Source organism: Botryllus schlosseri, chromosome 1, assembly GCF_051294905.1.
Source record: "Botryllus schlosseri isolate E-star chromosome 1, Bs_hap1, whole genome shotgun sequence".
In the NCBI taxonomy this organism is placed as follows: domain Eukaryota; kingdom Metazoa; phylum Chordata; class Ascidiacea; order Stolidobranchia; family Styelidae; genus Botryllus; species Botryllus schlosseri.
Genome location: NC_137236.1, coordinates 39,049,242 through 39,072,887, shown reverse-complemented (window position 1 = coordinate 39,072,887; position 23,646 = coordinate 39,049,242). Strand labels below are relative to the sequence as shown.

The following is a 23,646-nucleotide window of genomic DNA, read 5'->3' as shown; positions in this document are numbered from 1 at the left end:
ATTTTGAGAGAGCGGGAGCGAAAATGTATGAAGGGGCCGAAATTGTTCAGTCAATTTTATTCAATTACCAAACTGATTTCTTGCCAAGTTCAGTGAATAATCGACAGATGTTGATAAAAAATGTACTCAATACTCGATTCACCCAAGCCCGCAAAAGGAAAAGGATCAAATCGGGAAAATTTGCTTCGAATAACACCGATGGAACCTTTGAATTCTCTCAACTTTGCAGCGATGCGTTGTGAAGTAATTCCAAAAACTGCTTTTCACTTTTCAATATTAAATTGGTAAACACTAGTATTTCGGTAGTGCTAATCATTTTTGCCTAAACACTAGGGTTGCAACCCAGTCACAAGGCTCCGAGTCACAAGTCAATCTCACTTTGATAGTTTTGACTCGAGTCAAGTCGAGTCATTTTCAATTCATCACCGAGTCAAGTCCGAGTCCAAGTCATCGAGCAGAGGGTCGAGTCCGAGTCATAGTATTATGACTCGAGTCCGAGTCCAAGTCATTGTGTTGCCTGCTCAGTTTCCAGTTAAAGTATTGTTAAACCAACTTTTTATAACTCTGTTTGGTGATATCGAATGGTTCTCATTTATAACATACTAATTTTGCTCAGTTTTAGCAGTTTCTGCTTTCATTTTCAAGTACTTTACTATTCTTCGAAATTACAATGAAATGTCGGTCTTGGCCGTCTCAGTTTCGAGTCATGTGACTTGGTTCGAGTCATGCGCAATGACTCGAGTCCAAGTCGAGTCAATACAGAGGTTGAATCGAGTCGAGTCATTTCCATATTTTGAGAGAATGACTGGAGTCAAGTCGAGTCAATAAAAAATCGTGACTCGAGTCATGACTCGAGTCATTACAACCCTGCTAAACACTGTCAGGTAAAATTTGAAGTGAGAAAAATACACAAACATTTAAGTCAGTAGTGCAAGTAAGCGAAACATACTTGGGTAGGCCGTCAAAAAATAAAAGAAGTAGCCTACTTAGTTAAATGTTCGCTTCAGACCACCGATTATAAGACTTCATGTTTTTAGCCGGATGGTCACAGTAACGATTGACAGGGCCGTGAAAATATGCGATATCCCTCATATAACACTTTATAATACTTTGGCCGACCACTGAGCCGTGAAATTTGCTTCAGTTTTCGAATTTTGGACTGTGGGCAACACCGATGAGTCGTTTCAAACCTGGCAGACGGAATGGATGTTCGGAACGGTTCAATACATCTTCATGCGATTTTCGGAGTGCTTGAATCCGATATTCTACAATCTAGCTTCGGCGTAAGTTGGCTATAGCAACTGCTACCGTGCTCGTGGCTTGCAAATAGAACTTGATGCCATTCCTCTCGACAAATTCATATATATGTATATTTGTAACGACACAACTTACTCAATAGTTCCATGTTTCCATTAATCGTCTCCCTCAATTGATAGTTACATTGCTATTATCATTGATATCAGACCGAGGTCGACTCCGGAATCCAATCCCAAGTATTGGAGGTTAACTAGGCTTCTCGTCATCTGATCCACGTATGCGGTGTATTAATTGCCTGGAAGTAGACCGAGCTGCTAGTCGGAAGATGCGGTATCATAAATAAGTATATCGAGCTGGTGTGAATGACCTTTGCCACCACGAATAGGCTACCACAAGCAACATCAATGATATCTGTTGCGGTGACGTAATCTCGTGTTCTGAAGTAGCCTGACATTTCTTGTAAGCTTTAGTCTTTGAAAAAAAGTCATTAATCCGTTGTCTTTCCTTTTCAGAAAGATGAGAAGCGAGACGGTGCTTTTCTTGAAGAGAAAATTGTGCAAGTGTTGTTTCCCCGCCAAAGTACTGAGTCGGGCCGATAACTCGTCGGTGATGTCCCACACAGGATTACAACTGTGATACGATGTATTCTAAATCCTAGCCTTTGTTTGTGGGCTAATATATCCCAATTACTTCGGGCACTGTATCAGTTGCTATCGATCTGCGTTGGACAAGCGTGAATCACGTCGCACGTGCCGACTGACTAACTGAAAAATGTATGTCCAGTCCACGGTTCCCGTGTAACCAGAGTCGGTCAAAGGGTCAGAGTTGCTACTCATGTAGAATAGAAGTAAATAAGTAAATGTATACTCTCTTACAAGTATAAGTAACAATTTCTGAGATGTGTCAAAACTACTTCAAGTCTGAAGACCTCTCATGTATGTAGTTTGGAAAAGTCGAGTCCGGGATTCAGTAACAATTTGAGCAGTTATTCGGGGTCTGATACCTTCTAAATTGCAAGACGTATCTTGGTGACTAACGCAAAATGACTAATGGCACTGCAATAAGGGTGCAATCTTCCGTAATACCTTCAGTTACCTTGATACGGGAACAGTTTAACACGGTTCCTATGACAATTTCACTCGTGGAAGTGATGCAAACTTATCTTAAAACCACTGGCTACTTTTTCTAATATAAAATGAACAAAGTCAAGTGATTTTGCATATATGCATTGTTCAAGTAGGCCTATAGAGGTGATGAGGGTGTTTCAAGTATGCAATACTAGCTTGACTATAGCACCTTAGCGAAACTACCTCTATCTAAACTACCACATCTATTGAATAGGGTTACCGTATGTCCTCCTATAGGGGGAATTGTCCTTTTTCAGGAAAGCAAAAATGTCCTCCGAGGACGCTTAAATGTCCTCCTTTTTTTTGTAAATTCATCCTCTTTTGCAACTAGGCTAATGGACAGGGTCAATTGAAAGTCGGCATAAATTACGGGTAATAGGTGATGCGGACGTTTGTGCGGGATGTTCGGAAGTCGAGTCAGTTTGATGAACTAAGGCAGCACAAAAGGATTTTCAGTACATATTCCTAAATCAGCTGTTTTAAATTTCAGTAAACTAACGTTTGTGATTTGATACAAGCGTCCTTCTTTCCTGATTCCAAAATATGTTAACGATACTGCCGAATTTAAAGGTTTGACTAGCAAATTCATTAATGCGCATGTCCTCTACAACTTTCAAATTTATTGCTTAGTGTTCTTTGGAATAATAGCAACAGTGAAAGGCATGGAACATTATTGGTCTCAATTGGATGTCCACAATGCTCTCTCCTATTGTCGTCTCATTTATGCATTACGACATTACATTGAAACATTTTGGTATGTTGCGGAAAGCTTGCATAATCGTCTTGAACCACACCATGTATATTGGCAATTGTTATAGTCAATTTTTATTTATTATTGATGCTTATTGCCCACTATTTCTTCTCTGCGGATTTTTATTCTGCAAATCTAACGGTCCGTGTGTGTGTAAATGAGCATGCAACACAATGGCACGCGTCACATATGGGTTGCGTTATCGAGAGATTTGGTTGCGTTAATGCTGAGATTAGTTTTTTTGGCACATGTTAGACTGTTGATATTATTTGTGTGGCATGCTCAAATATTTGGAAATCATTTACGATATGACGAATTATTTTTGATACTTCACGTAAAGTCGCTAAGTTATTACACGGAAAAATAGAGAATCTGGCACGCCGAAGTTTTGGATTGAATTGATCAGGACAGGTGGAAATGAGTAGAGCCGGGCGGAATCACGGTCTGCCGATAATATCGAGTCGATATCACACTTTGAAAGAAATATTGGTATCGGACATTGGAGGTAAAAATCTGTCGGCAGTTTTGCGACGTCACAAGATGGTAGTGGGGATACAGAGAACTGTAATATGCTGATGCTAGATAATAAGGCAGGGGTCACCAACACGCGGTTCACGAAGTCATATTTTGCGGCACGCAAAAACTGTAATTCTTGAAAGATATGTTTTGGACTGTAAATATTTCATAACATGTATATAGAGACTTTTTCTAATTTGAAAATCTTTACATATTGTGCACGGGACTCATTTTTTCGGTGTCCTTACTCGCCTATCAGGCCTAAAAAGTGATATATCTAATGTCGCTGGAGAAAGAACCAGGGAGATGAACAAAAAATTTTTTTGAAATATTTTGTAACATTTATGTTTGTTCAACAATCAATCGGCTATTTATTTATTGGAATTTTTTTATTACATCAAAACACCACAAGTTTGCGATATAATGAAAAGATAGGCGGGTGTCGAAACGACTTGGAGTAGATAGTCTTTAAATAATATATCCACATTGGCTTTAGACTTTCGAGCATGTAAATAAGAGGCAGGCACCGTGGATGAAAAATTATGAAGGATGACATAAAAGTACTAGCCGTGAAATCGAATGACACATGTGTCAATAGGCGAGGTCGATTTCTAGTAATCTCGAGCTTTGACAGCCTGTATTTCGAGTTGAATGGCGGTCATGCTCGACTAGATGGTCGATAGCCATTGAGATACTGTTCCGCAATTGAGGTCGGCAGCATGCTCGATATATCAATTATTTTTCAAGTAATTCGTCCTTATCATATGATACTTCGGCGCTTAGGACGTGCGATAAGTTATTGTATTTTAATCACCAGGAATCGCAGGATCTTTGTTTGACCTCGAATTAATATTACACTGTAATATTATCATTATTAGTATGGTAAAATGTGCTAGTCACGCTTATTATTATCTCCCGGGTCTGGTGCGCCACTGTCTGTAATTACCTTCTGGTATAAGGTATTTTGAAATGTAATTCATCCTCGGCTATATTCGGATCAAAAATTAAAGGAGTCTACGAGATGATATCACGAATTCAGCGACAGGAGTTAATAGCTCTTGCTGGACCAAGAGGTTATAAGTCATGAATGGGATGTCATGTTTACAACTGGACTCAATGAGAAAGGACTGTTGAAATTCATATCTTGCACAGTTCAGTAGAAAAAGAGTCGTCCAATTTATAGTTTGTCAGTCGGTAAATATTTATTAATGGTTATTATTCAAATCAGAAACACCAGAACACAAAATAGGATATAAATGAAGTGGGCTCAATCGAAAACTACCTTAGCACCGATTCCGGAAATATAAATATGGTTTGGGCACTGCCCATGCCCAGCACCCTAAAAAGAAAGTAGTAAAATATCCACGCACTATTATGCGTCGTATCAATATAGCGGTGACGTAAAATACGTCCCAATACATCTTCGTATTTTACATCGTCGAGCATTTTCTTAGGGTTACCATATTTTGGGACCCGGCAAGGACGACACTTTTGACAGATCATAAGTTAATTTCCGGACTAGAGCATTAGTGATATAAATAATTTCACGGAGAATCCTCTTGTGCCATATATATATTGGTCTAACTCTGTCTGCGTTCAGACTTGGAGCACCATCACCAAGGTGATGGAAGTATCCATCAAAAAAGAGGGCATCAAAGATTTGAATTATAAATTAAATTTTCCGTGAAAGTGCTGCTTTCGAGAATGCCCTGATGTCGGCGTCGTTCCGATTGAGGATTGTTCATCAGCGTTGCGGAGAGTCTTCCTTTTCTCGTTCTCCTTTTATCTTCAAACGTTGTTGACTTCACGACACTGTCATAAGGTTTTCGAATTATGTGTGCAAGAAATTTGGCTTGTTGGTGAAAGGGCCGTAAAAGCACATCGTCAGCCCCCCCCAAAAACGTTTGTCTCGGGCTCCCCATAAGGTGGTAAACTGGACTTCTTGGGGGGGCTTCGCCTCCCAGACCCCCAGGCTAAACGCTGTTTATCGCTCCTTGTAATGTATATATATTGGCAGAAACGAAACAGCACTTCGATCGTCAGGCCCTAAAAAACTTGGGCCTGGGACCTTGGGTGATAAACCGACCCCTTCCCCCCATCGCGTTGTTCGCTTTTACCACGAAACTAGTTGTCGTACTACTTTGTGAGCACGCACGAAGTGCGAAAATTTTCAATAATTCATAATAAAATTGGTCAATAAGATTGATAATTGCTGATATATTGCTTTCAATTTCTTGTCCTCTCTGCTCGCGTAATCAGATTTACCGGTAGAGCTGAGTGAGGTGTCTTGGAAACTGTAGGGCCCGTAAATAATAATTAAACATCTTCGGGCGGGCGGACCAGTTGGTATGACTTCGTTACATGATGTTATTTCGTGACCTCCAATCTGCTATATGAAATATGTATCAGCATAAGCGCAGTCTTTTCAGTCAAGCTTTTCTCGCGGCCGATCGTTCTGGCACACTTCTTGGAGTCGCATATGTTACACGGCCTAAAAGTTTATATCTTATTTTGATGCGTCGTGACGCGGTAATGGCCAACGCCGATATGCCTATTTCTATAAATCTGGCGTATTTTTTCTTTGGTGAAGAGTACCCAATAATCAAGATATTTGCCAGCTTGAAATCGCGCCTAGCGCGAAAAAAATTTGAAGAAGCTGCATAAATTTTCAAAAAATAATTTATAATTTATGCTAATTCACGTAATAATTTTGGGCCCCTTCGAGATCCCCCGCCAATTGGGGGTTTAGGGTGCGGCAGTTACGGTCCTGGTTTGTGATCAATGAATGATGAGAGGTATTCAGTGCGACAGATTCTATGAAGATTCAGATTGCTAATTTTGAATGCGTGATCGGTTCCCCTTCGAGTGTAACCTCCATCGGCTCCATGTACCACGTGTTGCCAAAAAAAACACCTCATTTTCCCATGCAATCGCGCATGACTCACTTTTATGAATATACTGATGTGTTGACTAAAAAGAAGGTAATTTTTCCTGTCCGACTCCCGAAAGATCCGCTCTTGTATCCACATTAAGGCGGTATTGCGTAATTATGATGCTGTTGCTGTTCGTTCCTACGGTCTCTTCACAAAATTATTTGGAGAAAGGGTCCCCGACGAAGGACGAATACAAGAAATGGAATGTAAAGACAACCTGGAAAGGGCTAACAAGTAAGAATACGAAATGATCAAGATCGAACACTTCCACACCGGAAATTAGGTCAGGTCCATGTTTACTGGTTTAGATTGATATATAAAGGTCAAATTTGGTCCCTTTCACTTCCGCCCGTATGTTAATTAGATTGTATTCTGTCTTGTGTGTTACATTTTACATAAAAGCGCTGATTGTGATAACGATTTGTCCAAATCATCCCGACTTCATATGATATTTTGATATCTGGAAATAGAGAATCAGATACCTGTTACCTGTGCATGAAATTACTTCTTCGGTATTTCGTTAGTGGCTTAAATCGCGGGTTCAAATTTTCATTTTTATTTGCATTTTTCGTTTCAAATAGGCACCAAGAAGCACCAACCTCGAATATAGCAACTAACAGTATATTTATTTCAACAAATATATTCCATTTGATGCTTTTCGACTGACTGCGTTTTCATGAGCCATATGGTAAACAAGCTTTTCAATGACGTCACAGTGCCCTTACAGATGAGAGATTTCAACTGCTATGACCTGAAGCCAAAAAGTTTGCGGACTATGTCAAAATAGGTAAGTCTCAGACAGAGTACTATCGAGATACATTACATTCGCCTCATTTGAAACAAGCGGAACAGTGTAGCTATTCCTTGCACTTGATACCCGAATCGCCCACCATTTCGCATTCGCTTCAACCAAAAGATTTCACTCCGAATATTTTGCAGAAGAATCTTCCGAGAAGACGGGTAGCCTATAGGCCTACTATATCTGGGAAATCAAAACATTAATGCTTCAATCTCCGCAGCATTCGACATGCTAAAGGTATTATCTACAGTTCACTCAATTTTGTACAATCACAATTGGAAATTTACTAGGCCTACTGGTGCTGAACCTATCGCCGCTATCGGTAGCCCTATTGCTTTGTATATTTATGATTTACAGAATATTAGATATGTACCAGTCTTCACACCAGCATATAGCTTCTGAAATCCATCATGACAACAACGTTTTCGCCGGGAACATCTGTGACTAGGTATGGTATTACTTTCTCAGCTTTCACCCCCTGAAGGATTGACATCCCTGTAGCTATCTGCTATAGTGTCATCAGAAATCTTCATTTGTGTCATTTTTGCATTTCAAGTTGGATGCAGTTAACCTGACTGCATTGAGGAGAAGTAAGAGGAGCTTTGAGTAGCCTACTTACTTGGGTTCAAGTAGAATGTACTTTTCTGCCTCCAACGATATATCATTACTGTGGGATCTTATAATTTGACGCCTCGATTTAGGATATAATTCAATTTGTGTACACTGCACTCTATATTTGATTTTTATTAATATTTCTTGATGATTTCTTTTCTAAGTTCGTGCTTTATATTTTGGTAGCCTACATACATATCATGTACTTGGCTGTTAGGATGTTATATTCGAATGTCCCAGCTTAGCCAAAAGCCATAATTAGGTCTTAATTTATATGAGAATAATGTTTAAGTGATTTTTTATTTTCCAGTGCGATACTTAATATCACAAATGGCACCGCGGCGCCTTTTCGGCTTCCTTTTGATGATGTAACTGTGACGTGGTGCGCGGTCTTCCTGCTGTCTTTCCTCGTGATTGGATTTTGCGGGAGCCTGCTGACAATCATTGTTATTTTGTCATGTACGAAACTACAGTGAGTTTACGTTTACATGTGTTTGAATAGCTGGATTTTGGTACAAAACTTGAAGATAGCCTAGTTTTCATCATAACATCCATTGCAGATACATTTACTATACTATGATTAACGGTTTACTTGTTTGAATTTGTTTAAATACTCTCAGTGTGCCAAGAACTCTTGAAAAGAGGCACTCGAAAAGTCTTTGAGTTTAATAAATGTAATACTGCAATAGATGCAATGAAATAGATCTATGTTTACATATATTTTACTTAATAGGCTACCGCACTTGGTTTTTAATGATATGACTATTATTATTCAATTGTATATTGGGGTTCTGAACCGTAAACCGGGGTAACTTTGGACTTGAGGGTAACTTCGGACACTAAGCAGTAAAACAAGTGGATGGTGGTTGATGGAAATAGGTTGCCGTTGGATGTCCAATTCTTTTGCATGAGGCAACAGTACCACAAGTAGTCTCAATAAAAGGTGGATTGATTTCACTACCAGATAAACTTGACCCAATATTGATAAATTAATGGTGGGGGTCAATTTCATCAACAATCAAACATAGATAGCATGTGAGTCATAGGCCTAGATTCAAAGCTTGGCAGCACATACCTATAAGTAGTCTTAATCCGTGGCAAAAATCTCAGGGGGCTCAGCCTTAGATCGATATAAGAAAATGTGATGTCCAAAGTTACCCCCTCAAATTTTGTCAGGGTATCTTTGGACAGTGGAAAATGCGATATTTAGAGCTCTGGAGAGTGGCTGCTATGTGTCAAACTGTATCGTCAACTTTATTCGTGATGACGTACCTGATGGCTTTTTAAAATGGAATGAGAAGGTTAATTAATTGAGAGTTTGCCAAAATATGAAAAAACAGGCAATAAGCCGAGAGATCGTAAGCGGGTGGAAGCTACTTCAAAAACTTATCACATGCTCTTACAGATGCACCCGCTGAATGTGGCATAAATTACGACTAAATATATCCATCTGATGACATAGGAAAGGGAAAGCGGATATTTTATAGAGAAGTAAAATATTTGAAATGAGCAATAAATCACGGTAACAAGCTTAATGTTTGCTGACGCCGCCAGTGGGATAACCTTATCACCATATGTTATTTATAAGTCTAAATTGGAGAAGACATGAGGGGGAATTGAGATAAGGGTTGAATAAGGGGGCATTAGCCTTTACTAACGACCTATTTTTTTTTTTGGGTGGGGTGGGGGGATGGGATTAGGTAAAATTCATGCAATAGGTCAGACATATACTGTTTTGTTTCATTTTTAGCCACTGCTCTCATCAACTCTCACCAAATAAGCCCCATTCAAGAGGTTTCATAAACAATAGAGTGTAAAGACATACAAAAAACTACATTAACTACATAACTTTGGACACGGATAATTTACAGTATTACTTATTTATGACCTTGAAGATTTTGGATTTGTTAATTCTAATCTTTGCCCCATAAACCCATAAACACAAAAAATTGACACTCCTGCACTCAAGCATTTCCAAGATATAAAGCGAAATTGTGAAAAATTGTCCAAAGTTACACCGGTTTACGGTACCGTAAAGAGTCTCTTCATTTACTTGATTGTTGATGATGGTATATTCAATATTGAATTTTGTTTCAAGGTGATGTAATTCAGACTTGGAACCTTGTGATTAGTTTTTAGCTCAGTGTTGCAATCAAGTCACAAGATTCCCATTCGCAAGTCAATCTTACACTTTTATTGTGACTCACTTTGAGTCAATTCGAATCACTGAAAAATTGCGGCCCTAATAGGGCTACAGTTTGGTCATTGCAACCGCGGGTTATAAGTAACCTTACTATACCGATATTTGAGTATGTTCAATTGTTCATGTTATGTTATAAAAAACATATGCCAGGGTTGTGTCTCAATGTCAGAGTTCGATCCAGGGTTGTAATGACTGAAATCATGACTCGACTCGAGTCCGACTCAAGTCACGATGTTTTGATGACTCCACTTGACTCGAGTCATTTTTTCAAATGCGTAAAATGACTCGACTCGAGTCAATTTGTGAATTGACTCGACTTGAATTCGAACCAAGACATATGAGTCGTGACTAGGACGGCCTAGACCAGTGGTTCCCAACGTGGGCGATATCGCCCCCCAGGGGGCGATTTGGCGGCCTAGGGGGACGAAAATGACGAGGGGGGCGAAAATAGCGAAGGGGGCGATAGGGGGGCGATGACGCGTTAAAACGGCTATATTGGACTCAATTCGGAGAAATGACCTTTTTTTTTTTTTTTAGTCAATCAACGGAAATTTGGTTGCAAAAGTGTAAAACTCGACAACGATCCGAAAAGTTGACCTTTTTTTTTTTTAGTCAACCACTACTGATCGTATACCGATTTTTCGGTTCACAAAATCTGGGGGGCGATGATCGGCGTTGAGCTTGAAAAGGGGGCGATGAGTCGAAAAAGGTTGGGAACCACTGGCCTAGACAGACATTTCATTGTAACTTCGAAGAGTAGTAAAGTCATCCCATGATCGGTGTTTCGTGTGTCAGTCCTGATACTTGGAAAATAGGGCCAGAAACTGTTAGGAATGAGGAAAATTACTATATTATGAATCTGAGCCATTATATACTGCAGAGTCAAAAAATGTGGGCTGGACCTGATTGAAGTGAAAACTGAACAGTATGACTCGGACTCGACCCTTTACTCACTGACTTGGACTCGGACTTGACTCGTTGGTGAATTGCAAATGACTCGACTTGAGTCGGGTCAAAACTATAAAAGTGAGATTGACTTGTGACTCGTAACCTTGCGACTTGGTTACAACCCTGCTTCGATCTCACTTTTATACTTTTGACTCGAGTCAAGTCGAGTCATATTCATTTCACCGCCAAATCAAGTCTTATTCAAAGAGAAACGGGCCGAGTCCGAGTCATAGGGATCACTGTTCAGTATTAAGTTCAAACCAAGCTCATCTCACTTCTGTGGAAGGCTCAGGTGATATCGAATGCCGCAGATTTTTTTAACTCGAACGAAGTTTATTTAAACAGATAGAAGACAGTTTCTGGGCGAATTGCTCAATTTCCTCTACGAGACATGAATAAGTTATATGGAATGTATCGAGGCAATACACAAATTGACTCGGGTCATTGTAACCCAGGGTCCTGGCTATGACAATATCTCCACATGTATCGATCATGCGATTAGATATATACATTTCCACGGTTGGCACATTTTATTATTTGTCGTTTAGAAGTGTTGTCTTCAACCAGATCATCCTCAGCCTTTGTTTCGCGGATCTAACGTCGGCTTGTGTGAGCTGGGTTAACTTGTACCGACGTACGTGGGGCTTTAATCAGTTCCTACCGCCTGATTTTTTTTGTTGGGTGAGTCATATTGCCGATATTGAAATTTTGATAAAAAATTCAATAACCTGTAAATCATTTTTGCGCTCCGTGTGATTTATTGTCAGTTATTACTAGGGCGATTGTTTTTACCTAAAAAACGGAAGATTTTGACCTAAAAAATTGAAACGTTTACATTTTTGTACCTTGAAAAACCTAATTTTGACCAAATTTAGACACCATGTATGTAAATTACGTGTTTTCCCACATAATGTTAAAATTATACTAGGTACTTATCTTCATTTCCGGTTAGAACTGTCTGTCGATCCCTACGAAGTAGTTTGGCCTGAAAAAACTTATTTGACTTCAAAACTGACAAATTTTTACATGAAAAAAACCTAATTTTAACGAAATCTGGACCAATGAAGAATTCCAGTATTTACAGCACGCCTAGTGGTAGAAATGATTGAAATTTGTTGTAGCACAACGGAAGATACTTTCCTAGATCCTCGGGTAGGAAGTTCCTGTCCGTTAGCTTGCCACGAATAGAGAAAGAACGTTCAACAGCAGCAGTTGTTGACTGGCAACACTGAAGTTGTGCGTACACTGCTGGTGACACACCGTGTTGCTTCATTCTGACAATGGTGTCTTCATCACAATTTTTCATCATGCGCTTCTTGATATAAGAACCAATGCCCACGCAGTCTTGCTTCAGTTAGGATATTGCGGTACGTTGAGCATAACACCATGTCAACCTTTTTGTTTCATTTGACCGTTTATGATTCACAATGAGCAGACAATGGACCGTCTACAACGGTAGGCCTACTGAGTAGTCTACAATGTGTAAAGTTTCAAATGATAAGTTCATCCATAGCGTTTGTATAGGCTATGGTTTATCGAGTTTTGCTGCAATGCCTTGGGCCAAGTTTGCTGACCTAGGGAGTCCGGAGCATGGTATTTGACTTCTTCTGTGTACTATCATTCTGCTGTTTGGCTTCTCGCTAAAAATTATCTCCGCATTGCGTTATTTTCCCGTCGAATACCGGAAAACAAAATGTAATTTTTGGTGGTCTCGCCATGCTGTCCGTGAAATGGGGCAGTACCGAATCTGACACCGATACGCAGGAGCTGATGGCGGAATGCTGGCATGTAGGTTGCAAACCTAGAGAACATTAAAGTGTATGTGTGATCGATTAAATAGCAAAGAAAGAAGGAAAACGAGCAGACATGATGTAAATCTTAAACTGTTTGGTTACGCACTCATACCCTAATAATTCTGAACAGTTATTTTCGCTGCAACTTTTGTTAAAATCAAGTGCAAATTTCTCACGATTTTAGTGCAACCAAAACTTGCCCTCATTGATTTTAGTTGTAGTTGCGAATTTTAAAAAGGGAGTAGTTCTAGATCTAGTTCTATTTGCGGATTTTGAAAGTTGCGTAGTTCTAGTTCTAATTGCGAGCTTCAAAAGTGATTATTTCTAGTTGTAGTTGCTTGTTTTGAAAAGTCACTAGTTGCAGTTCTAGTTGCGTATTTTGAAAATCCTGTGGGTGGTACAAGTCGGAAGTTACGCTATATATTAGGGGTGTTCAAAAATAACTTTTTTTCTCAAATTGTACTGGCTACTTGATAAAATTGTTTGGTTACCTAATTTAAGCTTGCACACCAAATTTGGTTCTATTCCAGCCAGTAGCGGCGATGCTACAGTAGGAGAAAGTTTCTATTTATTACCTAAAAAAAAATTAACAAAAATTTCAAAATTTTCTGTTCACCCCATGAAAGTGTTAGGTTATCTATAGAAACGACGTTCACCAAATTTGGCTCAATTTCAACCAGTGGAAGCGGAGTTATTGCCGTCGAAAAATTTTGATTTGAATAAAATAGTATTTACGGTGGGCACACTTATAATAAATAATTGATGAATTGGACACCGTAAATACTATTTTATTGATAATCTGATGGCAATAACTCCGCTTCCACTGTAGCAATGCGGTTACTGACTGAAATTGAACCAAATTTGGTGTGTAGGCTTAAATTAGGTAACCTAACAATTTTATCAAGTAGCCAGTGGAATTTGAGAAAAAAAGTCATTTTTGAATACCTCTACTACATATATTGTTTTTTATCGATGTAATCTTGTCGTGATTTTCATTACAGTTCTACTGGGGTGCTGACATCCTCACATCGTACGTAACGGCGATGCACTTTGTTGTGTTTTCTGTCCTGCGTTTTGTATCAGTATGGAGGCCTGCTTATATGGAGAACATCAAAATAGTTCATGTAAAGGTAAGCTTTGTTTTCATGTTACTACGAAAGGCTGGGCAAAATCGATTAACTGAGTGATTCGATTCTGAATCGAGTATTAGGCTTCGATTCGAGTATTTGTTCATCACTGATTATGACTCATAATTAGGCCGATCTTTTTGACCTGTCAAAATTGAAGCGTTATGTTAAAAAATTGTCAATATTATTCACGAAGTCAAAATTCTCTGCATTCTGTTTGTATCGTAGATTTTGCACTGTCGGTGAAGTTTTTGTTTGATATTTGCGGCCTATTTTATAGGCCTGTCGTTGTAAACGGCCCATTGTCTGCTCATTGTGAATCATAAACGGACAAATGAAACAATTAGATTGACATTGTGTTATGCTCAACGTACCGCAATATCCTAACTGAAGCAAGACTGCGCAGTAGGGCTGTTCAAAAATAACTTTTTTTCCCGGATTCCAGCCAGTCACTGATTGAATTGTCAGGTTACCCTAAAAACGCTGCACACCAATTGTGGTTCAATTCTAACAAGTATAGGACTCCGTAGATCCAATTAAAATTTTTAATTTATTATGAAAAATTAAAAAAAAAAATTTCAAATTTTTCTGCCAACCCCGTGAACTTGTTGAGTTGTCTTTAAAGACATTGCAAAACAAATTTGAGTCAATTCCGATCAGCAGAAGCGGTGTTATGTGAGTTTTTCGTTGATAATCCTCGGATTATCCTAACTCACATAACTCCGCTTCTACTGGTCGGAATTGATTCGAATTTGTTTTGCAACGTCTTTGAAGACAGCTCAACAATTTAATGGGATTGGCAGAAAATATTTATTTTTAATTTTTCATGATAAATTAAAAATTTTAATTGGAACTGCGGAGTCCTATACTTGTTAGAATTGACCCACATTTGTTGTGCAGCGTTTTTTAGGGTAACCCGACAATTCAATCAGTGACTGGCTGGAATCCGGGAAAAAAAGTTATTTTTGAACGACCCTACTGCGCAGGCATTGGTTCTTATATCAAGAAGCGCATGATGGAAAATTATGATGTAGACACCATTGTCAGAATGAAGCAACACGGTTTGTCACCAGCAGTGTACGCGCAACTTCAGTGTTGCCAGCCAACAACTGCTGCTGTTGAACGTTCTTTCTCCTTTATTGGCAAGCTACTTGGTTTCAGCTATTTATATTTTCGGAATCAGTGCGACAGTAGCTTTCGATAAAGACCAGATTCAGTAAATTTTGCGCTTGGATGATAACTTTTGGATTGCCAGAAATTCTACAGTCGCGGCTGCAAAACAATTCTGATTACAGCCCCAGCGAAACGGAACGAACTTGGAGAATCGTTGCCATTCCATGTTTACATTCGATACTTCCACAGTGGAAAACAGTATCATAAAGTAACTTAGTAGCAGGGAGCGTATCTTTTCAGTACCGGTACCATCACTTGAAAATATCATGTCTCACTATTTGCCTTCAATCGGTATAATTATTACTGGAATCATTGTAGCCGGCCCTACTCTTCACTCTTCATTGCAGATTGGGATCTTCGTAATGTGGTTCATCGGATTCATATCTGGATTTGTCCCCGTTGCATTGCTGAGCGGAGTGTCAGTTATAGATCGAAGCGATTTGTCGATACCAAACGCGAGGTGGCCTTCATGTACGCAGTATCTCGAAACGTAAGCGCGCAGTACGTATTCAGTTTACTCAAAATATTACAATCATAGGATAGTTTTCAGGGTACCAGCACCCAGGGTTGTAATGACTCCAGTCCTGACTCAAATCGAGTCACGATTTTCTGTTGACTCGACTTGCTCGATTCATTTTCTCAAGATGCAGGAATGTCTCGACTCGATTCAATCCCTGTATTGACTCAACTTGGACTCGAGTCATTGCGCATGACTTAGACCAAGTCATATAAATCGCGACTGAGACGGCCAAGACCGTCATTTCATTGTGATCGCGAAGAATAGTAAAGTAACCACCCTATTGGTATTTCGTCTGTTGGTACTAGTACTTGAAAATGCGATCAGAATCTGTTAAAACTGAGGGAAATTAGTATAATAGACAGGGTTGTAATGACTCGAGTCGCGATTTTTTGGTGACTCGACTTGACTCGAGTCATTTTCTTAAAAGTGAAAAATGACTCGACTCGACTCGAGTCAATTTGTGTATTAACTCGACTTGTACTTGAGTCATTGCGCATGACTCGAGACCGGGGCTACCAAGATAGGCATTTCGTTGTAATTTCGAAGAATAGTAAAGTTAGGGTATCACACTATTGGTATTTCGTCTATCAGTACTGGTACCGTACTTGAAAATGTTACCAAAAACTGTTAAAAGTGAGGAAAATTAGTATATTATGAATGCGAAGCTATCGATATCCCCGAGCAGAGCTGTAAAAAGTGGGTTTCACATGACATTATCTCGGAACTGATCAGTCGATACAATGACTTGGACTCGGACTGGAGTCAATACACTATGACTCGGACTCGACACTCTACTCCGTGACTTGGACTCGGACTTGACTCGGTGGCGAAGTGAAAATGACTCGACTTGACTCGAGTCAAAACGACGAAAGTGAGACTCACTTGTGACTCGGAACCTTGTGACCTGGTTACAACACCCTGCTAGCACCTCAACAGGGACATCTTGTGTCCCTGGGACTGTTTTTCAATAAGCATTTATCGAATTATATGACTTGGCTGAGTCATGCGCAATGACTCGAGTACAAGTTGAGTCAATACACAAATCGACTCGAATCGAGTCATGACTCGAGTCGTTGCAACCCTGAGTGTGGTGGATTGAAATAATGAAGTTGAATAGTATTTTGAAGCGCCGTACTTCCAAGAAGCTCCACAAATAACGAAATTGTTTAACAAACTTATACTGAACCTTTCTTTTCTCGTACATTCACCGAATCGAACTGAATTTATCGCGAGGCTTTAAAACAGTGGTTAATCCGCTGCTCTGTTTTCAGGATTAGCAGTTACGGAGACATGATTGCGATCACGTTCCCGCTATTTCTGTACGCGCCGTGCATGGCGATCATGATGCTGTTTGTCGCCACTCTGGTGGTGACCAAGAGGAAGAGACGGGAGAGACTGCCGTCGATATCGGCAGCGCCCGTGGCTTCTCTGCACCAGAAAGAGGAACGCGAGGAGGAGAGGGCCTTGCTGCAAGTGTCGCTGATCGTGGTCTCGTTTGTGGTCGGGTATTTTCCCTTTACAAGTATGTGCGATGTGGCTCTTTGCGTGAATTCAACAATACTACTCTCGTACAGACATGTACATACTAGTGGATATTGAAAATGCCCAACTAGAACTAGCGCTACTCATTTATCAAAACTCGCAACTCGAACTAGAAAAGTTCACTTTGCAAAACTCGTTAGAACTAGAAGTGCTCTATCTTCGAAACAAGCAACTAGAACGAACGATCTTTGAAAATCCTCAACTAACTGACTAAAACACAATGAACTAGAAAACTCTCGACTAGAACTACTCACTTTTCAAAACTAGCGACTATAACTGGAACTAAAACTACCGTTACTCATTTTTCAAAACTCACAACTGGAACCAGAACTACTCAATTTCCAAAATTCGCAACTACAACTCTTCAAGTACTCACTTTTGAAATCTTGCAACTAGAACTAGAATTACTCACTTTTGAAAACTCGCAACTAGAACTAGAATTACTCACTTTTTCAAACAAGCTACTATAAATGGAACTAAAACTACTCAATTTTCAAAACTAGCTGCTACTAGAACTAGAACTACTAATTTTTCGAAACTTGCAACTAGAACTACTTATTTATCAAAACTCGCAACTAGAACTAAAACTACTCACTTTTCAAAACTAGCTGCTATAAATGGAACTAAAACTACTCAATTTTCAAAACTAGCTACTACTAGAACTAGAACTACTCATTTTTAAAATTTCGCAACTAGAGCTAGAACTACTCAATTTTCAAAACTCGCTACTACTGAAACTAGAACTACTCATTTTTAAAAATTCGCAACTAGAACTAGAACTACTCAATTTTCAAAACTCGCTACTAGAACTGGAACTACTCATCATTCAAAACTTGAAACTTGAACTACTCACTTTGTAAAACTCGCTACCATAACTGGAACTGAAAGTACTTATTTCTTAAAACTCGCAACTTGAACTGGAACAAGGACTAATCACTTTATATTAATGATAATAATGGTTGAGTTACATATTTCATCTGAACAAATCGTACACAATGAACAATGCGATAAGACACAATGCGATGTCATGAACAGATAGGAGGATGTCGAACGACACGCATCAGTAGCGATCCTTTTAATGTAACATCCACCTCGGCCCGGAGTGCCTGATGTCACGGTTCTTTTCGATGTTGATCTTGTTGAAGCCGTGGCCCTTTCTATTAGTTCTTTCCATTCCTTGTGAGTGCTTTCTTCCGTCGATTCTTTTTCTGGGCTGTTTTTGTCGCCGTAAGAACGGCGACGGCGGGGGAAGAGGAGCCCAGATCAACCTCCGACGGGAATCGAACCGTGTCCGCCAGATTTGTAGGCGCTTATCTTCACCCAAACTAGCAAATACAAATATAACTCCTGACAGTTAAAAATCCGTAATACCTGACTAAAGCACAACCAACTATTAACTGATAACACGAACTACTGATTCGCAAATGAGCTAGGAAATGGTGGCCGTAGAATCGGCGTTTCATATGGACAGATTTTCGAGTTTGAAATGGGAGAGATTTCGACCACTAAAAACCACCTCCTGGCTACGACACTGTTTGCAGTGATGAATCTGAGCTATTGATGGCGGCATCACACAACAGAACACCGTTATCAAGATTCACGCCACACGACGACATGATTTTTCTAGTTGCTTTGCAAATCAATTTTGTTTTAGATGCGCAAGACGTAGGCCTACTCGAAAATCCAGTAGCTAGTTGACCGTCAGCTAACTAGATTGGCAGTTTGCTGACGGCAAATACGCCGGTTTCTTTCAATACGAGTATATTATGTTTGAGTTTTGTGATCTCTTGACGTTTTCGTTTAAATTGATTGTTAATTTTTTGCCTTAGACACAATATGCCTGAAAACAAGAAATCTGCAGGACCGGTTTCTTACAGCGTATTTGTTTGTTGTAGTTTTTGAATTCTACGCAATGAACAACACAGACTCGTCTTACGAAGGGTGGAAGGCGGAATGGCTGTTCGGCACGGTCCAATACATATTCATGAGATTTTCCGAATGCCTGAATCCGATATTCTACAACTGCGCGTCAGCGTAAGCGGCTACCGATTGTAGGCTTGGACAGCTAGAAAATTCCCATCCTTTCCTAATTAGATTGCATTTAGAATTATAGCTACACAGTGTTTTTCCTAATTACATTAGACGTAGCTTGACTGATTTCGCGAAAACTACCAAATCAGAAAGAAGTACAACAAAAATGAAGTTCATTTCGTATCAAATTGTTGAGTAGACTCTCGTAAGCACAAGAATGGCAAATGTCTGTAAACCAAGCTTGGCTCTTTCCGGACGATGCATTTCTCCTGTAGCATTTCCAGGAAAACCAGATATTAGATTAGAATTAAAATTAGAGCATGGCAACATTTCGCAAATTAGATTCAAGTTTGAGTACTGTCATTTCACTCAAATTAATCCAATTCACTGGTTCTCAGCTTGTTGTGAAGTCATTTGAGGTGGTACGCAGTGAATGCATTTCTTTTCAAGTAGAATTACGGTTTTCAGATGTCAAAAATGTCTTCATCGCCTGCATAGATTAATACTCTACGTCTACGTGTGATTCCACTCAGATTCACCGACCCTAGATTAGCTCGGGAGAAGAAACAATTGCAGCCATCACTTTTCACATTACTTGTGGCTTGTCATATACACTGGTAATAATAAACTGGGTCGGATTAGCTCATTGTTTGCATTTGGTATAAAATTTCCTACTTGACGTATTTGCTAGTCCGCCCTTTACACGTTTCGGTTGAAGTAAAGTTTATCGGTAATCGTACAAACCTCAAGGAGCTAAGAAAGAAATTTCAGAACCACTGAACTAGAATTATCTAGTTGTCCAAGTCTGAGTGTATCATATGTGTCGCAGAAACCATTGTGTCTGTTTTTTTTTCAGAGAAATGAGAGAAAAATCGTTGGAGGTTTTAAGGTGCCAAGTGTGCCGATGGCACAGACAACCGATCGTCGAAATCCCTGTCAGTACCACGAATTCCGTCATTTCTCAGTCCGAGGCCCAGCTCTGACGGCGATACCGATATTACCACGTAAAGCACAGAGATTTTGGGCGTTCCGCACATTATGTGTTGCTTCGGGGTATTGCAAAGTGCAAGTGTGTCCTAGTTTACGATGGTAAACTGTAAGAGGTGGTCACTAACAAAGCACGTCTACTTTTACGGAATAAACGAGCAGATTTTGCGTACTTGCTATGCTCACTCGAGCGGTTACGATTTTTGATTATTTCCGCATCTATTCGGACATTTTCTGGGCAAATCTACTCATTTTTTAACTTTGTGCTATGAAAGGCGGAAAGTAGTTTTCCAAGAACCTTGTGTCTCTTTTATTAGTGAAATTGTCAAATTTGTTGGATGAAATAGCCCCTGGGTAATGATGACTGAATATATTCTCGAACACTACCTATACCGAGTGTTGATAGCCCTTTTGCTTAGTCAAACGTAGCCACTGCCAATAAACTACAAATAGTATGCAACCCCTCTACCAAATCTACTTATTTATATTTCGAGACTACTTCCTTGGATTGTTTTAGGGCTTATACTTTCTACTTCCACATGTATTATATTAGAAATTCGTGCCGTTACTCCTAATTCTACTTGAGTAGTGACAACGAAACACAATTTTTTCGTGTAAATGAATGATACGCCTCCTTCCACTGAGACTTATAATATTAATGTTTCGATCATTTTTTCACAACTTGGAACTTGAAACTTCAATTGGTCCTATCACAGCATCCCAAACAAGCAGTACAAAGCTACAAACTTGAGTGGTAATGACATTTCTGTGAAGTCATTATCAAATAAAATCGTTGTCACGAAGTGCAAAACACCAAATTATTGTTATATGGTGTAGAAATGGCATTTTTTCTTTGTTATCACACAAAAGGAACAGATTTGAACACTCCATGCCATTCTGTTATGACGTCATAATGAGTAATACTTCACCCTAAGCCTAGGTACTCGATTCGGTATCAAATCTCTTAGGTACTCAATTTTGCCTAGCATTTTTTGATAGACTATTTTTGCAATTTACATCTAATGGTACGCAAGGCGAAGTCACTCCAATAAGAGTCATATATATCTTGCCAGATAACAGATTAGATTCTACTGTCGCGTGGTTATTAGTGTCTCGATCTTCGTCGTATCTGGGATCCGTAAGTGTCCTTGTAGATTTTGTTATGTTCAAGTATTTTATTGCCTGATTTTATTTTCACCTGCGAAATATATATTTTGATACTTAGTCGTGTGGCTGTTTTCGAAATCGTTGTGGGACGATGTGTGGTCTCGGGCGACATTACTGTTATGTTCTAGATCTTGTTCGAACAATAACTCAATGCGACGAGGTTGCAATAAGAAATCAGTATATTATCAGCAGTATAACTTTACGGCAGGCGACACGATCCAGAGTTCAGTTAAATGAAAAGACCAGTAGACAACAGAACACAGGGTATAAATACAAAGCACGACACACGAAGAAATGATGATTGGCGGTAATTACTAATCCTAGACAAATAAGAGTGAAACGATACCAACGTAAATACACGAACATAACAATTACTTTTTCACTGAAATGGTGATCGTGGTATGAGACTTTGTGTAAGAACTTAAAACTGGCAAGAAAGAATATTAATCCTGGGAAGATAGAACAGCGGACCACACAAACCGGGACTACCTTCAGATTTCTACAAAGTATGGTAGTTTGAAAATGCTGGAAAGGAACTATATACTCACTTTTGGAGACTCGTAACATCAGCTAACGCACATTAAAACTCCGCAAGAACTACAATCCCTGTATTTCCAACGAGTTGAAGGTATGGCAGAGAATCGGAATTTCAGAAGGACAGGGTCCGAATTCGACATGTGAGAGGTTTTGTGTCTAATCCAGTTATACCCCTGGGTATGGCACTGCTCGTAGAGTGATGTTTCTGAGCTAGCGATTGCTGTAGGAATATTGCGAATCTCAAGAGTGAACATTGGCGTAGTGATTCACGCCAAACAACAACACGTTATTACTAGTTGTTCGACAACTAATTTTGTAAGTGCGCAACCAGAAGTAGAACTATTCACTTTTTAATATCCGCAACTAGAACTCTAAACTACTAAAAACTAAAGTTAGCTGACTGTCAACCAATAAGATTGGTAGTTTGTTCAAGTATGATCATCTTTCACTAATCCCCGAGTTACAGCTGCGGTGTTTTTCGTCGATGAATCAGCATATCCTTCCTGGTCCGCCTTTTAGGCAGCCAGCAGTTTGGCATGTTCTGGTGGCATGCTAGTTGAGCTCGTACATCTCTAGGTTATTTCGTTACGAGATTAGGCGAATGGGTAAAAAAAAATTCGCGAGGTTACGGGTGGGAATATTAACAGATGGAGGTAACCCGTAAGAAGTGATGAACAGGTACATGAGCAAATTTTCCTGCGCACATCCGAGTACCTGAACTGTATGGTCCGTCAGATTGCTCCACCTTACCGCTTACAGGACCAGGAGCTTGTAATAAGCTATTCTCGAACACAGTGTAACAGTAACTGGGTATGTAATCTTTGCTATCCACAATATCATGATCATAATAATCAGGGTTTCCAATGCCTCATTAGTTATGAAATTTTAAAATTTCAATGGGGTATGATTTATTTAGGATTAAAGTACATTGGAAATATGGAGTTGGGGAGTATTGTAGGAACTTTGATTACCCCAACCATGGTCCCCTATGCCCCAATCTAACCTTATCCCAACTCTAACCTCACCCTAATCTTACGATAACGTAAAAACCCAATAAACTCATATTTTGACGTGTTCATGAGGAACCCTGATTTTTTATGGTCATGTTGTTGTGGACAGGAAAGTTGTACCCTACACCCAAGTGACTTACAATTTAGAACAGTCCATTAAATTTTGCTATATATGATTGAAATTATTTAAGGTAAGAGTGCTAACGTCGTGACTCTCATATTTCCTGAACACAGAATTGCCTTGACTATAGTGTTTGGAAAAAGCAAACTGATAGTGATACTGATACCCAATAAATCAAATCAAAAATTCAGTTTCAAGTATATCTTTTTGAATTACGGTACTTACGTTTGTCGTGTTTCTTGATTACATAATAGTTTAATCTCGATTAATAAAGGTGGACCAGTTCTCTAAATTTGTGGTATGATTTTACCAGTACCTAGGCTAAAGAGTTCGAGAACCACTGATAATGCCATCGCTGTGGAATCAAATTAGCTTGTCACCAATTTTACAAATTTTGAGATCCGTTTTTCATATTGATAGAAAACGAAGTGCTTGTAAAATTTCCTTGTTAATGTTTATTACATTGTCTGAAAGTGAACTATGGCAGAGATT

At 39.3% G+C, this 23,646-nt stretch overlaps 2 protein-coding genes across 5 annotated transcripts in view; both read left to right on the top strand.

Moving 5' to 3' along the window:
• The window catches only part of LOC145436563 (growth hormone secretagogue receptor type 1-like), a 35,876-nt gene extending 32,370 nt beyond the window's left edge, over positions 1-3,506 (top strand). For both annotated transcript variants that reach the window (XM_080313929.1, XM_080313936.1), the window contains 2 exons: positions 1,145-1,283; positions 1,770-3,506. In XM_080313929.1, the coding sequence (XP_080170055.1) occupies positions 1,145-1,283; positions 1,770-1,893 (263 nt within the window). In that variant the 3' untranslated portion in view covers positions 1,894-3,506. The remainder of the gene's footprint in view (positions 1-1,144; positions 1,284-1,769) is intronic.
• A 3,796-nt stretch (positions 3,507-7,302) lies between these two features.
• LOC145449425 (uncharacterized) lies at positions 7,303-21,543 on the top strand. Of its 3 annotated transcripts, XM_080327789.1 has the most exons (10): positions 7,303-7,371; positions 7,524-7,620; positions 7,741-7,831; positions 8,306-8,467; positions 11,695-11,827; positions 13,941-14,069; positions 15,587-15,729; positions 17,031-17,281; positions 19,197-19,335; positions 20,189-21,543. In XM_080327789.1, the coding sequence occupies exons 3-10, from the start codon at positions 7,794-7,796 to the stop codon at positions 20,313-20,315; spliced, it is 1,122 nt and encodes a 373-aa protein (XP_080183915.1). In that variant the 5' UTR covers positions 7,303-7,371; positions 7,524-7,620; positions 7,741-7,793; the 3' UTR covers positions 20,316-21,543. The 3 variants fall into 3 exon arrangements, with proteins under 3 accessions (XP_080183915.1, XP_080183922.1, XP_080183927.1); XM_080327796.1 differs by lacking the exon at positions 7,524-7,620 and having other exon boundaries at positions 7,337-7,371; XM_080327801.1 differs by lacking the exons at positions 7,303-7,371; positions 7,524-7,620; positions 7,741-7,831 and having other exon boundaries at positions 8,312-8,467; positions 11,714-11,827.
• Positions 21,544-23,646: the final 2,103 nt, after the last annotated feature.

Bases quoted from the DNA above. Each gene is read 5' to 3' on its own strand.
- LOC145449425 (XM_080327789.1), top strand. From the start codon at position 7,794: ATGACAACAACGTTTTCGCCGGGAACATCTGTGACTAG. The intron at 15,730-17,030 runs GTAAGCGCGCAG...CTCTGTTTTCAG, and splicing joins TGTACGCAGTATCTCGAAAC to GATTAGCAGTTACGGAGACA. The intron at 19,336-20,188 runs GTAAGCGGCTAC...TTTTTTTTTCAG, and splicing joins TTCTACAACTGCGCGTCAGC to AGAAATGAGAGAAAAATCGT.